General features: G+C 53.4%; 1 protein-coding gene across 1 annotated transcript; it reads left to right on the forward strand.

Annotated features, from left to right (window-relative positions):
- The first annotated feature begins 359 nt into the window (after positions 1 to 359).
- LOC127587266 (uncharacterized) lies at positions 360 to 13454 on the forward strand. Its single transcript, XM_052045562.1, has 7 exons — positions 360 to 372; positions 1857 to 1976; positions 2732 to 2884; positions 7129 to 7254; positions 7587 to 7739; positions 9295 to 9540; positions 11234 to 13454. Exons 2-6 carry the CDS (start codon positions 1871 to 1873, stop codon positions 9420 to 9422), a joined length of 666 nt encoding a protein of 221 aa, XP_051901522.1. The 5' UTR covers positions 360 to 372; positions 1857 to 1870; the 3' UTR covers positions 9423 to 9540; positions 11234 to 13454.
- The last annotated feature ends 3350 nt before the right edge of the window (positions 13455 to 16804 follow it).

Raw genomic sequence — 16804 nt, forward strand, 5'->3', positions numbered from 1 at the left:
ACGGGGCGGGGCGGGACGGGGCGGGGAGGGGCGGGGAGGGACGGGGCGGGGCGGGGCGGCCTTGCGGACCGAGTCCCGACCCTGTTGCTGTTCTGTCTCGTTGACCAGAACCCGACAGCGGAGCTGCCTCACCGCTAGGGGGAGCAGCTGCCCACTTCCCGCCTCCCTCCGCTTCAGCCAATCACAGACCGAGCTCTGGCACCGACCGGACCCGCCTTCCTTCCCGTCCATTCACAATCCGGCGCTGTGCTGAGTGGCTGCCGCTATGTCCAATGGAATGGGAGCAGGGAGCGGAGGGCCCGCTCTGGGAAGAGGAAGTAACTTTGAACAGTTTGTGGAGGCGGCCGAGGGACGGGGATCGTTGGTGTCCCGGTGGGAGCGGAGAGGGGGAGGGGAGAGGGGAGAGGGAGAGGGGAGAGGGGAGAGGGGAGAGGGGAGAGGGGGAGGGAGAGGGAGGGGGGGGGGGAGGGGGGGGGGGGGGGGGGGGGGGGAGGGGAGAAGGGGAGGGGAGAAGGGGGGGGAGAAGGGGAGGGGAGAAGGGGGGAGAGGGGAGGGAGAGGGGGGAGGGGAGGGGGAGAGGGGAGGGGAGAGGGGGGGGGGGGGGGAGGGGAGGGGAGAGGGGGAGGGGAGAGGGAGGGGGGAGATGGGATGGGGAGAGGGGGGAGGAGGAGAGGAAGGGGAGGAGAGGGAGGGAGGAGGAGGAGGAGTTGGGGAGGGTGGCAGCAGCAGCGGTGTGGGCTGAAGGGCAGAGGGTCTGGGGGGAAGGCTGGGGATGGGATGGACAGGGTGTGGCCGGGACGGGAGGAGGAAGGGACACCAGCGATGATCAGAAAGGGATCCCGGATGGTTGTGGTCCGTGGTGTCCCGCAGTGATTCAGACGGTCAGACACTGTCTCACCAACAGCACCAGATCCAGAGGAGGTTCTTACCCCAGCGGGTAAAACCTGCCTCTTCCTGGCCGCACCTCACTGTAAACTTCCCACCTGGAACATCAGGGACGTGTCCGGTGTGTGTCTGGGGTGGGAGAGTGACGGAACTGTACACCGGTCAGTCAGTGACCGCACCGGGAGGGAGGGTCAGACCGGGAAACCCCCGTGGGTCCATCCCCCTCTGTGTCCGTGGCCCGCCCAGCACTGGACTGCAGATGCCGGAACCTGGAGCAACCGGCAATCTGCCTTTGGACCTCAGCGGGTCGAGCAACAGCATTGGTGGGGGTGGGGGTGGGGGTGGGGGTGGGGGGGGGGGGGAGAGAAGTAGCTGATGTTTGGGGACCCTGCATCAGGCCTGAGGGTGGAGAGGGAAGAGAGGCTGTGTAAAGGGGTGAGGTGGAGGGTTGACGTGTGTCTGGTAGGTGATGGGTGGATGCAGGAGTGAATATTAGGCAGGTGGAGCCAGGTCGGGAGGAGGTGGCGGGGGGTGATAAGTGTGTTCCATTCTATTCTCCCTTGTACCTTTGTGTCACCACCACTTAGCGCTCTCCAGCGTCTGTCTCCCCCCCCCCCCCTCCCCAACTGCCTGCACTCTTTATTTGTTGTTGGTTTGCCTTGTGTGCTTCCAACTCTCACCACCCTCACCCTCAGCCCTCCCCCTCCCCAGCTGCTTCCGTCTGCCCATCATCTCCCTCCTCACCAGGATCCACCTCTCAGCTGCCACCCCGTGTCTCACCCCTCCCTCTCACCTCTGTACACTGCCTCCCCTCCCTCCTGGTTCAGTCTCAACACAAAATATTGGCCATTCCATTCCCTTCACAGATGCCGCCTGACCGGAGAAATTCCTGCAGTAGCCCTTATATCGCCGTTACAGCAGCTCCACTTTCATGTGTCTCCGTGCTTCTGACTGATGTGTGTGTTGTCCAGCAGGGTCAGGGGAAATGCAACAGGGTAGTGAGACCTCGTCCGTGCTGAGAGAGGAACAGAGATCTTTGATGGCTGCAGCTGACAGCAAGAGAGGGAGGCGAGAGAATCCTCAGTGTAACGGTGAGAGGGCAGGGTTGGATTCGATGGGCTCGGGTCACCACTGTGTCATTCCCGTGGTCGCGCAATGAAAAATATCCTGAGCTCAGCTGTGGCTTCTCTGCAGTGGCCCACAGAGGTCCAGGGCAGGGATTCTGTCGGATGTGAGAGTTGGACCCTCACAGTCTCCGTCGGTCAATACCTCACCCTGTCGGTGTGTCTGTGTTCGTTGCCTTCCCCTCCGACTCCTACACCCATCTCCCTCCCTCTGTAACCCCCTCTGGCCCCTACACTCTCTCCCTCGCTCTTTCCCCCAGGCAGGGGTGGTGGGGAGGAGAGTGTCTGCGGACGTGGTTGGGGGAGGGGGTGGAGAGAGGGTCTGAGGAGGCATTTGGGGAAGAGGGCAGTAGGGTTGGGGAGGTGGATTTACTCCCTGCACTCCTTAGGCTGTCCATACCTTTCACTGTCTGGACCGTACGCTGTGTGATTCCTGCCCTCGGGCACCCCTGTGAAGCATCGCAGGAATGTTTCCTGCGGTAAAATCACAACTAACCTGTTGCTTTCACATCCCTTGGTCTCTCCCGTTCCCCTGACTGATCCACATTGGTACAGAGCCCGTTACCAGGGCACGGGCTGTTGACCCATGCTGGTGGGTGTCCGTCTCTGAGCTCAGAGGAATATCAAATCAACCCCCTTCCCTTCCGTTACTGCGGATCACCCTGAGTGAAATGCCCCTGGTGTGACACAGGCTGTGTGAACACGGGCTCTGTGTTTTACAGTGCAATGTTACGGTCGTGGGGACATCCATGAGGAGGTTGTGAAGAGGCTGCACATCTCCCGGTGTGAAGAGCCAAGGGTTCCCTGTGTTCTGTTTGTCTACAGAGTGTCTCTTGAAATTGAGGATTTTCAAAGTGCTCTCCAGTGGGTCACAGGTAAATCCTTTCGTTCTCTGTCTCTGACTTGTGTAATTTACCCTTTTTGGGAGTGTGGCGGTGGGTTTTGGTTCTGCTGATGCGAGCCCTTGGACTTGGAATGGTGTCAGTGGATCTTTCTGTGCACCTGAGTGTGGAGACGTATCGTCACCCCTCCCTGTCTCTGTAACCCCCTCTGGACCCACGCCCCTCCCCGTCTGTGACTCCCTCTGATCTTACACCCCTGTCTCAGTAACCCCTCTGGCCCCACACCCCTCCCCTTCTCTGTAACCCCCACCAGGCCCTACACCCCTCCCCTTCTCTGTAAGCCCCTCCAGTCCCTACACCCCGCCCCGTCTCTGTGACCTCCTCTGGACCTTACACCCACCCCGTCTCTGTGACCCTCCCCAGGACTGAGGTGTATCTGTCTCCACACCAATCTCTGTGGCTGACGTACCTGCCTCTACATTCAGGGGCATTAGGGATGGACAATCCCTGTCGGCATTGCCAGTGGTGTCCGCAGCCCCTGATCGAGTAAATGGAAAACTGAGGATAAATATCCTTGCCTCAGAGGTCACGCAGTGGAGACTGGCTCACTGAATGCTGTAAAGGTGAGCGAGGAATATTAGAAGAAAGAGACGTGACCTGTGGAAACATGGGGGGGGGGCGCGGGTGAGGTCAGGAGGGCAGTGTTGGGGCAGGAGCTGAGGGTTCAGGGACCAATTGGGGAGTTCAATCACAGACTGGGTGTGCAGGACAGCCCCCGACTGGGTCACTCTGAGGTCCTTCCACTCGTCTGTGTTGTGTAGGATTCAATGCAGTAACAAGAGACGGGTCCAACCTGGTGACAGCGATCTGTGTAATTCCACCACAGAGACACAAAGTGTGAAACGTGAAGACATCTGTGCTGTGGTCCTGCTGGAAAAGTCTTTGGATAAACTGCACAAGCCGGTGGAAGTTGCATACCAGGGAATGTTTGATACTAACACTGTGGTTGTGTGAATTCTCTGGGAACACTCTAACGCTCTCTGGGGTTGGTATTCAGCTGATAAGATCCAAGAGTGTCCCAGCAACATGGAGGCAATGCAGAAAGTCAAACAGAGCATCAGGGAGTGGTGGGGTGAGTAAAGGTTTCAAAGCAAAGCTTTTTGCACTTGTTAATCCCAGTGAGTGATGTGCAGATGGTGACAAAACCCTTCCCCCTGCTGACCTGCTCTGGTCCGTAGGTGACTGCACACCCACAGGGGTGGATTCTTCACCGAGCTCTGAACTGGCCAGGGAAACCATTCAGTTCAGCAGCAGGTAGGGACGCTGTCAGTGACCGTCACATCTGTCAGTGTATTAAAGATAAAGTTACATTCCATGTTCTGTCCTGGTGGGGACACCCTCAGACAACAGGCTTACCAAATACTATCCTCCTTTTGGAAAATTGTGTAGACTCTGTCCAATCCTTTTACCGTGAGTGTTTTCCTGAGACATGGAACAATGCAGAGTAGCCCATGATTCCCTGTTTCCACTCCCCTTCCCTATTTTAAACAGGTGGGAACGGTGATCACTGTCTCGGGATAGAGGGTGTTGAGCATTGAGATGAGATATTTGTGAAGTGTTGGGTGGCTACCCCAGGAAGGTGTGGATACTGAGGTGTTGGGGATATTTGATGGTGGGTGGGGTATCAAGGACCTGAGCACTGGGTGGGAAGGTGGAGCTGAGGGGGGTGAGCAGCCGTGATCTCATTCGGTGGGGGAGGGAAGTCCATGGGCTTGTGGGACCCACTCCTGTTTCTTGGTTTCCTGACTCCAGGATTCCAAGCCTTTGATAATAAAGGCAGACAAAGCCTTGTCTTTGCTCAGAGATCTGAATCTGCTCATTAGGCCTGGGTTGGTGACCAAGATTACTCAGTCTCTCCCCACCAATTTGTGTTTCCCAACCCACCTGATGGACCTCCCGTTTCTCCACATTTATTTCCAGCTGCCAGGAAATGCATCAATAAAATGTTCTGTGCTGTCCAACATGGAACAGTGCAGCACAGCAACAGACCCTTCGGCCCACGATGTTGTGCTGAACTAATTAAACTGGTAATTAAACGCCAAAGTAAACTAATCCCTTCTACCCACACAAGGTCCATCTCCCTCCATTCCCTGCACATTCATGAGCCTCTTAAACGCCTCTATCACATCTGCCACCACTACCCCTGCCAGCACATTCCAGGCACCCATCGCTCTCTACTTAAAAATAAATAAATTGATAGATTAAAAAAAACCTGCCCCGCCCATCTCCTTTGAACTTAAATATGTGCCCTCTGGTATTAGACATTTCGACCCTGGGAAACAGATACCGGCTGTCAGAGTACTCTCACAATTTTATAAACCTCTATCAGGTCTCCCCTCAGCCTCCGCCGCTCCAGAGAAAACAACCCAAGTTTGTCCAACTTCTCCTTCTAGCTCATGGCCTCTAATCCAGGCAGCGTCCTGGTGAACCTGTCCTGCACCCTCTCCAAAGCCCCCGCACCCTTCCTGTAACGGGGCGACCAGAACTGAATGCAATACTCCAGATGTGGCCAAACCAGAGTTTTATAAAGCTGCAACATAACTTCCCAACTGTTGAAGTCAGTGCCTCAACTAATAAAAGCAAGCATGCCATGCACCTTCTTTCCTGCCCTATCAACCTGTGCAGCCACCTTCATGGGCAGGCATGGTAGTGTAGCGGTTATTGTAATGCTTTAGAGCACCAGCGGCCCGGGTTCAAATCCGGCCACTGTAAGGACTTTGTACGTTCTCCCCGTGTCTGCGTGGCTTTCCTCCGGGTGCATCTGTTTCCTCCCACATTCCAAAGACGTACAGGTTAGGAAGTTGTGGGCATGCTGTGTTGGCGCCAGAAGCGTGGCGACACTTGCAGGCTGCCCCCAGAACACTCCACACAAAAGATGCATTTCACTGCGTGTTTCGATGTACGTCACTAATAAAGATATCTTATCTATGGACTCGAAGATCCCTCTGTACATCTACACTGTTAAGGGCCCTGCCATAAACTGTGTCCGGTCCCTTTACATTTGATCTCCCGAAGTGCAACACCTCACATTTGACCGGGTTAAGCTCCATCTGACATTTCTCCGCCCATATCTGCAACCCATTTATATTCCACTGTATTCTTTGGCAACCTTCTACATTATCCACAACACCACCAATCTTTGAATCGTCTGCGAACTTATTAACCTCCCATCCACATTTTCATCCAGGTCATTTATATACATCACAAACAGCTGAGGTCTCAGTACGATCCCTGAGGAATGCCACTAGTCACAGACCTCCAGCCAGAATACGTCCCAATGACCACTGCCCTCTGTCTTCTATAGGCAAGCCTCTATCGATACACCCCTCCCTGTCACTGCCAGCCCCCCACACCTTGTGTGTGTGTCAACCCCACTCCCACATTTGACTGCCATGTATCGTGGATTTACTCCCTGCACTCCCTTGGCCATCTGGACCATACACTGTGTGATTCCTGCCCTCGGGCACCCATGAAGCATCGCAGGAATGTTTCCTGCGGTAAAATCACGACTAACCTGTTGCTTTCACATCCCTTGATATCTCCCGTTCCCCTGACTGATCCACATTGGTACAGATCCTGTTACCAGGGCACGGGCTGTTGACCCATGCCGGTGGGTGTCCGTCTCTGAGCTCAGAGGAACATCAAATCAACCCCCTTCCCTTCCGTTACTGCGGATCACCCTGAGTGAAATATCCCCAGTGTGACACAGGCTGTGTGAACACAGGCTCTGTGTTTTACAGTGCAATGTTACGGTGGTGGGGACATCCATGAGGAGGTTGTGAAGGGGCTGCACATCTCCCGGTGTGAAGAGCCAGGGATTCCCTGTGTTCTGTTTGTTTACAAAGTGTCCAGTGGTTAAAGAGGCTCAAGAATGGGTCACATCCTCCTCCAGCTCCTGCAGTCATCTCTGAGCTCGGTGGAACATTAAATCTGTGGATCCTTCTGTGCATCTGAGGGGGAGCTGGGGTCTGGGCTGAAAGTCCCAGCAGAGAAACGGTGCCTCTGGCAGTGCTGCATCTCCTGTGGGTCCGTGAGTGCCAGGAGTTGCGGTGGGAGGACTGCCTTGTACACAGACGGGTGGGAGTGGTGGGAGAGTGACGGACTGTACACTCACAGGGAGGGAGGGTCAGAGCAGGAAACCCCCGTGGGCCCTGGGATTACTTCATGTCTGTGTGTTGGGCGACAGACTTCTGATTGCCATGTGTGTTGTCCAATAGAGTCGGGGAAGGTGAAACACATGGAACGTGAAATGCGGTCAGTGCCGAGCGTGGACGGTGATCCTGGTTCCAAGGTGCTGGACACTGAGATGGGCCCAGAGAACAGCAGCACGTCTCAGTGTAATGGTGAGAGGGGAGGGTTGGGGCTGAGGGGCAACAAATACTGGTGAGTCCCCAGACTCCCTCCTCTGCCCCCTACACCCCTCCCTGTATCTGTGACCCCCTCCGGCCCCGCATCCCTCCCCGTTTCTGTGAACCACCCACCCCCCACCCCGTCTCTGTAACCTCTGGCCCCTATATGTTTCCCTGTCTCTGTAACACAAACCACTCCAACACTGATCTCTGAGCTCAGAGGAACATTAAGTCAACCCCCTTCCTTTCTGTTACTGCGGATCACCCTGAGTGAAATGTCCCCGGTGTGACACCGGCTGTGTGAACACGGGCTCTGTGTTTTACAGTGCAATGTTACGGTCGTGGGGACATCCATGAGGAGGTTGTGAAGAGGCTGCACATCTCCCGGTGTGAAGAGCCAAGGATTCCCTGTGTTCTGTTTGTCTACAAAGTGTCTCTTGAAATTGAGGATTTTCAAAATGCTCTGCAGTGGGTCACAGGTAAATCCTTTCGTTCTCTGTCTCTAACTTGTGACGTTCACTCTTAGGGGGAGTTCGGTTCTGCTGACTTCTGGCTCTTCTCTCCTGTCACTAAATAATTGTGGAGCATAAAACAAGCTGCTGGAGGAACTCAGCGCGTCAGGCAGCATCTGTGGAGGCAGAGGGATGGTGGACGTTTCATGTAGAAACCCTGCATCAGGTCCGTGAAATATCGACATCCCTCTGTCTGCAGACCCCGCCCGACCCACTGAGTTCCTCCAGTTGTTTGTTGTTTGCTTCACATTCCGGTATCTGCAGTCGCCTGTGTCTCCATTAAATCCTTGTGGCCAGCTGAGAGATGTGCGCCCTTGCTGCACTTGCAATGGTGTCTGCTGATCTTTCTGTGCACCTGTGGGGATCAGAGGGCTGGGCTAAAGGTGCCAGTGGACAAACGGTGCCTCTGGCAGTGCTGCACCTCCTGTGGGGACGTAGTGGGGGTGGGAGGACTGCCTTGTACACAGACAGCAGCAGCCCTACGCCCCCCAGCCACACACGGGGGCAGGAAGGTGGGCACGGCCCCAGCTGGGAGATACTGAGCCCGGGGTGATGTACCCCTTAGGTTCCTGCAGTGGGTGGAACACGCACACCCCCCCACAGCAACAACCAGATGACTCTGTGATTCAGGTGGTGGGTCAACACGGAAGGAAGACAGTTGTGCTGTGATTGTGTTGGGCAGCTCCTGAGATGTTGCTGAGGAGAGGATGGTGACTGAACCAGGGTTATTGCATGAAGGAACGGAAGTTGTTTGAGTTCCTCGTCGCACCTCACACTTCCCACATGGAACATCAGGGACGGGTCTGATGTGTCTCTGGGGTGGGAGTGGAGGGAGACTGACAGAACTGTACACCGGTCAGTGAGTGACCGCACCAGGAGTACTGGCAGATCTAGTCCCCAGACATGCCCCTGCTCATCTCTGTGACCCCCTCTGGCCCCCACACCCTGCCCCATCTCTGTGACCCCCTCCAGCCCGTGTTTCCCCCCCCCCGCCCATCTCTGTGACCTCCCCTCTGGCCCCTACACCCTGCCCGGTTTCTGTGACCCTCCCCAGGACTGAGGTGTATCTGTCTCCACACCGATCTCTGTGGCTGACGTACCTGCCTCTACATTCAGGGGCATTAGGGATGGACAATCCCTGTCGGCATTGCCAGTGGTGTCCGCAGCCCCTGATCGAGTAAATGGAAAACTGAGGATAAATATCCTTGCCTCAGAGGTCACGCAGTGGAGACTGGCTCACTGAATGCTGTAAAGGTGAGTGAGGAATATTAGAAGAAAGAGACGTGACCTGTGGAAACATGGGGGGGGGGGGGGGCACGGGTGAGGTCAGGAGGGCAGTGTTGGGGCAGGAGCTGAGGGTTCAGGGACCAATTGGGGAGTTCAATCACAGACTGGGTGTGCAGGACAGCCCCCGACTGGGTCACTCTGAGGTCCTTCCACTCGTCTGTGTTGTGTAGGATTCAATGCAGTAACAAGAGACGGGTCCAACCTGGTGACAGCGATCTGTGTAATTCCACCACAGAGACACAAAGCGTGAAACGTGAAGACATCTGTGCTGTGGTCCTGCTGGAAAAGTCTTTGGATAAACTGCACAAGCCGGTGGAAGTTGCATACCAGGGAATGTTTGATACTAACACTGTGGTTGTGTGAATTCTCTGGGAACACTCTAACGCTCTCTGGGGTTGGTATTCAGCTGATAAGATCCAAGAGTGTCCCAGCAACATGGAGGCAATGCAGAAAGTCAAACAGAGCATCAGGGAGTGGTGGGGTGAGTAAAGGTTTCAAAGCAAAGCTTTTTGCACTTGTTAATCCCAGTGAGTGATGTGCAGATGGTGACAAAACCCTTCCCCCTGCTGACCTGCTCTGGTCCGTAGGTGACTGCACACCCACAGGGGTGGATTCTTCACCGAGCTCTGAACTGGCCAGGGAAACCATTCAGTTCAGCAGCAGGTAGGGACACTGTCAGTGACCGTCACATCTGTCAGTGTATTAAAGATAAAGTTACATTGCATGTTCTGTCCTGGTGAGGAAACCCTCAGACAACGGGCTTACCAAATACTGTCCTCCTTTTGGACCTGGATATCAACGCTGTCCAATGGTTCTCCTGTGACCGTGTCCTCAAAACAGATTTCAGCATTTTCCTGAGAGTTGCCGTGATGCAGAGCAGCCAGTGATTTCCTGCTTCCACTCTCCTTCCCTACACTGATTCGTCGCAAAAGGGGATCACAGTCTCGGGATAAGGAGAGGGTTGTTTAAGATTGAGACGAGGCCACGTTTCTTCAGTGAGGCTTGGCAAAGCTTCAGACTGTGGACCAAGGCCCACTCTGTTTCCTTGTTCACTTTGTTCTTCACACCCAGGCCTTTGACAACAAAGGCTGATAAACCACGTCTTCACCAATCGCCTCTCCCAGACCGTCGCCCTGTATCGAGTTGCCCAGTTTGACCTTGCCAGCAGTGCACAGGTGGTGAGAAATGAATCAATGAAAAGTTCCATCCTGTCCAGTGTGCCCTCAATCCTCCACAGTGTCTGATCCCAATGTCAGACTCGACAACGTCACTCCCAGACTCGATGGACAGTTCTACAAGCACCTGCTGCACCCACTGTGTGTGGATGGGTGGACGGGAGCTGATGGAGCAAACGCCCTGGTCCCAGATGTTCTCCAGCTGCTCATCTACCTGTATCTTCAGTGACACAGTCCCACATCCTGCATTGGACAGTGTTCGACCGACAGTGTTTACAGCCGGGAATCGGGACACGTCCTGACTGGTTAATGTTTGTGTCCAACACCAGCTTCATCCCACCCCTCTCTGTCTCACCCCTCAATGTGTCCTTCTAATCCTTTCCCCACTGTCTGTTTATCCAGCCTGCCCCAGTGGGAGGGAGTTCCACCTTCTCTCCTCTCTCTGGGGGAGAAGTTACCCCCGAGTTCTGTCTGATTTCTCAGGGACTGTCCTGTGTTAATGACCCAGTGTCCAGTTCCAGCCACAAGTGGAAGCATCTTCTCCCCATCAAACCCTTCTGTAACGGTGAGAACCTCCACCAGGACAACTCTCAGCCTTCCCTTTCCCAGCCTGTTCAGTGTTTCTGGGCTGTGACCACTCCTCGTAAACCTTTAATGCACCATCTCCAAATCGTCAGTGACGAGAAACGTGTGCAGTCTCCCAAGTGTGGTCTGACCAAGCAAGGCTCCTTACTAGGTTAACCTAACACCTCCATTTTCCACTGCCCCATTGGACAGGACCCCAGGGTTCCGTTTACTTGTGTGACCTAATTAATCTACATGGGTGCCGGTGTCACTGAGCACAGGGGATCCAGTGGGCAGGCTTGGAGTGGGGAAGTGTGCATCATCTCCGTGTTCTCACACAACACTGCAGTGTTCCTGCACTGTGCTCTCACCCCTATGCGGGGGAATGTCGGGATGTGTAGCGCTGATGGACCCCATCTGTGTTTCCTGTTCCAGGGAGTCCTGCAGGAGAAAGTGGATGATCACCTGCCCCACCCACTGTCTGGGCAATGTGCTGCCCATAAGCAGCCTGAAATGCTGCTGCTTGCCCCCCCCACCCCACCCCACTTCTGCCCTGACCTGCTCTGCAGTTATCAGTGAGGACAACGGATCCACTTCTGTGAAGCTCTGACTCCAGAAACAAGCTGCAACTGAGGACTCTCATCCTGAACAAGGGGGTTTGATCACAACTATTGCACTGAAAGTGCCTTGTGTTCCCTGCTCAGACCCTTTATGTGCCCTACTGATGGACAATAAAAGAGGGATGTGACTCCTGTAATGTGCACTACCCACTGTCATTGATGAAAATTACCCTGAACAGCCCACATCGGGGCAGAGTCCAGAGAGTGGGCTTGGTAGAACTTATGGCCTCTGCTTACCTTTACCAATGAAACTATTCCGTACACAGCCTCAGAGAATGGTGACCTGATAAACCTGCCGTCAGTGGTCCCAGAGTCCGACGTCACAGGTGCTGTTCTGCTGAAAGTTCATCAGCGTGACCCACTACCTGTGTTCCTGTCCCCACTCATGCTGAGTATCCCCAGCATCGTCTGCCTTTCCCAGCAGCGACTTACCTCTGCTGTCCACATACCTCTTCCTCCGGTGACCACGTGCCCTTCCAGCCCTCGAGGTGTGTGCGACAGGTTGGGACAGCCAGGATTGATGGGAATGGGGGCTTTGAACAGTTCAGGGAAGGGAAGTTGGTGCTGGAATGGTGAGCTCAGTACAACAGTACCATTGTTGATGTTCCATGAATCGGACCCTCTGCCTGCCTGCTGAGGGATTCACCTGCACTGGAGGCCGAGCTTCCACTGGATAAACCCGGATCGGGAACCGCTGGCACAGTTTGGAAGCTCTGCCCCATTGTGGTCCACACCATCCAACCTGTTGTCACCTTCAACGCAAACCTGTCCCCTGCACAGTGCTCCCAGGTCAAACTGACTCCTGGCCCAAGGGGAATCGGAAAGGATTTCAAGTCCTTTGGGGGTGGGAGTTGGGGCACAAGGGAATGGGATGAGCTGGTGCCTTGGTTGGAATTGTGGGAGGCCTTTGAAGATATTCACGATACTCACGTTGCATAAAAGTATAAATGTTGCAGCTGTATAAAACTTTGTTTAGGCCACATATGGAGTTCTGTGTACAGTTCTGGTCACCCCATTACAGGAAGGATGTGCGGGGTTTGCAGAGGGTGCAGAAGAGGTTCACCTGGATGCTGCCTGGATTAGAGGGCATGAGCTATAAGGAGAGGTTGGACAAACTTGGGTTGTTTTCTCTGGAGCAGCAGAGGCCGAGGGAAGACCTGATGAGGTTGATAAAATTCTGCAAGGCAGAGATAGGGGAGAGTCAGTCTTTTTCCCAGAGTGGAAATGTTAAATACCAGAGCGCAGGGTTTAACGTGAGATGGGGATGTTTTAAAAAAGAATTACAAGGCATGTTATTTTTACACAGACAGTGGTGGGTGTGTGGAACGGGCCACCAGGGGAGTGGTGGATGCAGATGTGACATCAATGGTTAAGAGGCTGTTGGACAGACACACGAACAGGCAGGGAATGGAGGGACACGGACCACGTGCAGACGGATGGGATTAGTTTAAATTGGCATCATGGTCGGCACAGACATGGTGGGCCGAAGGGCCTGTTCCTGTGCTGTACTGTTCTGTGAGTGAACTCTCACTGCAGATGCTGCCTGACCTGTCGAGTCTCCAGCACTCTGTTTCAGACTTCCAGCATCTGCAGTATTTTATTTTCATGGGCAATAAATGGAGCTTTCAGTGATGCCCATTTGCTGAGAGGGAATTAAAAATAAAATTATTGCTCCCGCTGCCAGTTGCACAGGAAACAATCTCACAGGTAGTGACGTGGCAGCTCTGTTTAACATCGACATCCTGTGGCCCTGGTTCAATGTTGTGCTTCAGGGTCCAGTTGGATGACACCGCTGGATATCTGAAACTTCCCAGTGCCGACCCTGTCAGTCCATCCAGGTTACAGAGCAGAGAAGGTCAGCCTGCTGGCAGCACCCAGCAGATGTTGGTGAGGCCGCACTTAGAGTACTGTTTACAGTTTTGGGCACACTGTTATAGGAAAGATGTTATTAAACTAGAAAGAGTGCAGAGAGGATTTACCAGAATGTTGCCTGGACTTGGGGGGCCTGAGTCACAAGGAGAGGTTGCGTAGACTGGGACTTTACTCCCTGGAACATAGGAGATTGGGGGGTGACCTGATGGAGGTGTATAAGGTCATGAGGGGCATAGGCAGGGTTAAAGCACACAGTCTTTCCCCCAGGGAGGGGCAGCTTAAGACAAGAGGGCAGAGGTTTAAGATCAGAGGCAAGAGATTTAACAGGGACATTAGGGGCAGCTTCTTCACACAAAGGGTGGTGCATATTTGGAACGAGCTACCAGAAACAACGGTTGAGGCAAGCACATCAGCAATGTTTAAAAGCCATCTGGATAAGTCCATGGATAGGAGGGATTTAGAGGGCTATGGGCCAAATGCAGGCAGATGTGACCAGCTGACTGGGCAACACAGTTGGCAGGGACGGGTTAGGCCAAAGGGCCTGTTTCCATGTTGTAAGACTCTCTGACACTATTCGGTGAGTGCTGGGTCAAGCAGGAAGGTTTGGGGATGATGTAAAAGAAGCAAAGAAAGGGAGGGCACAGAGTCAAGTAGAGTGGGGATTCGGGAGCCTGGGGTCCAGGTAGCACAAGGCACAGCCACCAGTGGGGAGGGATTACATTTGTCGTGTGAGAGGGCAGAATTGAAGATATCTGGGAGGACTGTAGGCTGCAGGGGAGAGGTCTGGGATGGGAAGGGGGCAGGGTCATGGGAGAATTCTTTTAATATGCAGATATTTATTGCCCTTCCCTGTCCACCCCTTGAGCAGATGGAGCTGAGCCACCTCCAACTGCTGCAGTCCGTGTGGAGAAGGTGTTGGGGAGAGAGTTCCGGGATTTCGACCCCGTGACGGTGAAGGAACAGCGATATATTTCCACATGGGGATGGTGCAGGGGAACCAACAGCTGGTGCTGGTCCCTCGCCCCTGCTGCCCTTGTCCTGGGTGGGAGAGGTGACAGGTTTGGGAGGTGCTGTCTTGAGTAGCCTCGACGAGTAACTTCAATGCATCGTGTAGACAGTGCACACTGCAGAGGGAGGGGGTGGATGGGGTGCTGATCAAATGGGCTGCTTTGTCCAGGATGGTGGTCAGGCTTCTGAGTGTTGTTGAAGCTGCAGCCATCCAGACAAGTATTCCCTCACATTCCTGAGTTGTGAAAGGCTTTGAGAGATCAGGAGTTGAGTCATTCATCAGAATACCCGTCTCTGACCTGTTATTGAAGTTATGTTATTTACATAGTCAATCCTGGCAAGTTACTTATCAGTGACACAAGAGATTTTGCAGATGCTGCAATCTGGAGCAACACACACGGAATGCTGGAGGAACTCAGCAGGTCAGGCAGCATCTGTGGAGGGAAATAGTCGACGCTTCAGGTCAAGACCCTTCATCAGGACTGGAAAAGAAGAGGGCAGAAGCCAGAATAAGAAGGTTGGGGGAGGGGGAGGAGCACAAGCTGGCAGGTGATAGGTGAGTCCAGGTGAGGGATGATGAAAGGCAGTGATGTAAGGAGCTGAGAGGTGATGGGTGGAAGAGGCTGAAGAAGAAGGAATCAGTAGGAGAGGACAGTAGACCATGGAATAAGGGAAGGAGGTAGGGTCAGTGAGGGCTCACAGCTACGTCATGCTGGTTGACCCAACAATGGTGATACTGTTACTGGAAGGTGAGTGGTGAGCCTTTCCCTTTGTTCGAATGGTCATCGCTTGGCATTTCATTGGTGCTCATGTTACCTCATAGAGCCATAGAGTTACACAGCACAGAAACAGGCCCTTCAGCCCAAGTGGTCCATGCCGACCAAGATGCCCCATCCAAGCTAATCCCATGTACCAGTGTTTGGCCGTTTTAAATCTTTCCTATCCATGTGGCTGTCCAACTGTCTTTTAAGATATTATTCCCTGCCTCAACCATTTCCACTGGCAGCTCATTCTTCATAGATACCACCCTTCGTATAAAAAACAGTTGCCCCTCAGGATCCTACTAAATCTTTCCTGTCTCACCTTAAACCTATGCCCTCTAGTTCTGGGAGAAAGATGGAGTGCGTTCACCCTATCTGTGTCCCTCATGATTTTATACACCTCTATCAGATCATCTCCCAGTCTCCAATGCTCCAAGGAATAAAGCCCTAGCCTGTCCAACCTCTCCCTATAACTCACACCCTCAAGTCCTGGCAATTTACATCTTTTCTGCACTCCCTCCAGTTTAATAACATCTTTCCTACAGCAGGGCGACCAGAACTGAACACAATACTCCAAGTGTGGCCTTATCAGCGTCCTGTACAACCGCACCATGACCTCCCAATTTTATACTCAATGCCCTGACTGATGGAGGTTAGCGTGCCAAAAGCCTTCTTCACCATCCTGTCTACCTGTGACTCCACTTTCAGTGAACTATGTACTTGCACTCCAAGGTCTCTGTTCTTCAACACTCCCCAGGGCCCTACTGTTCGCTGTGAAAGTCCCACCTGGATTTGACTTTCCAAAATGCAACACCTCAAACATCCAAATTAAACTCCATTTGCCATTCCTTGGTCAACTTACTCAGCTGATCAAGATCCCCCTGCAATTTTTGATAACCTTCTTCAATATCCAGCATACCACCTATTTTAGTGTCATCTGCAAACTTACAAACCATGCCCTGTATATCGTTGACATTAGATGACAAACAACAATGGGCCCAGCTCTGACCCCTGGGGAACACCACTAGTCATGGGCCTCCAGTCCAAGAAACAACCTTCGACCATCACCCTCTGCTTCCTACCATCAAGCCAAATGCGTATCCAATTAGCCAGCTCTCCCTGGATCCCATGCAATCTAACCTTCCATAGCAGCCTACCATACAGAACCTTATCAAAGGCCTTATTGAATTCCATATAGACTACATCTACTGCCTTCCCTGCCCTCATCGACCTTCTTGGTCACCTCATCAAAAAAAATTCAGTCAAATTGATAAGACATGATCTCCCATGCACAAAGCCATGCTGACTATCGCTAATCAATCCCCATCTTTTCAGTTGTACGTATCTTATCCCTCAGAATCCTCTCCAGTAACCTACCTACCACAGACATTAGGCTCACTGGTCTATTGTTCACAGGTTTTTCTTTGCAGCCCTTCTTAAATTAAGGCACAACATTCGCAACCCTCCAGTCCATTGGCACCTCACTCATGGCTAACGATGATGCATATCTCTCAGCCAGGGCTCCTGCAACTTCTCCTCCAGCTTCCCACAGGGTTCTCGGATCTACCTGATCAGGCCCTGGAGATTTATCTACCTTCATACATTTTAAGACACCCAGCACCTCCTCTACGGTCATGCAGACTATTCCCAAGACCTCCCCTTTCGGCCCAACTGGTCCATGCCGACCACACCATCCTCCCTGCTAGTCCCACTTGCCTGCGTTCAGCCCATAATCCTCCAAGCAC

Source organism: Pristis pectinata, chromosome 39, assembly GCF_009764475.1.
Source record: "Pristis pectinata isolate sPriPec2 chromosome 39, sPriPec2.1.pri, whole genome shotgun sequence".
Taxonomy (NCBI): Eukaryota; Metazoa; Chordata; class Chondrichthyes; order Rhinopristiformes; family Pristidae; genus Pristis; species Pristis pectinata.

Bases quoted from the DNA above. Each gene is read 5' to 3' on its own strand.
- LOC127587266 (XM_052045562.1), top strand. From the start codon at position 1,871: ATGCAACAGGGTAGTGAGACCTCGTCCGTGCTGAGAGAGGAACAGAGA. The intron at 2,885-7,128 runs GTAAATCCTTTC...GTTGTCCAATAG, and splicing joins TGCTCTCCAGTGGGTCACAG to AGTCGGGGAAGGTGAAACAC. The intron at 7,740-9,294 runs GTAAATCCTTTC...ATTCCACCACAG, and splicing joins TGCTCTGCAGTGGGTCACAG to AGACACAAAGCGTGAAACGT.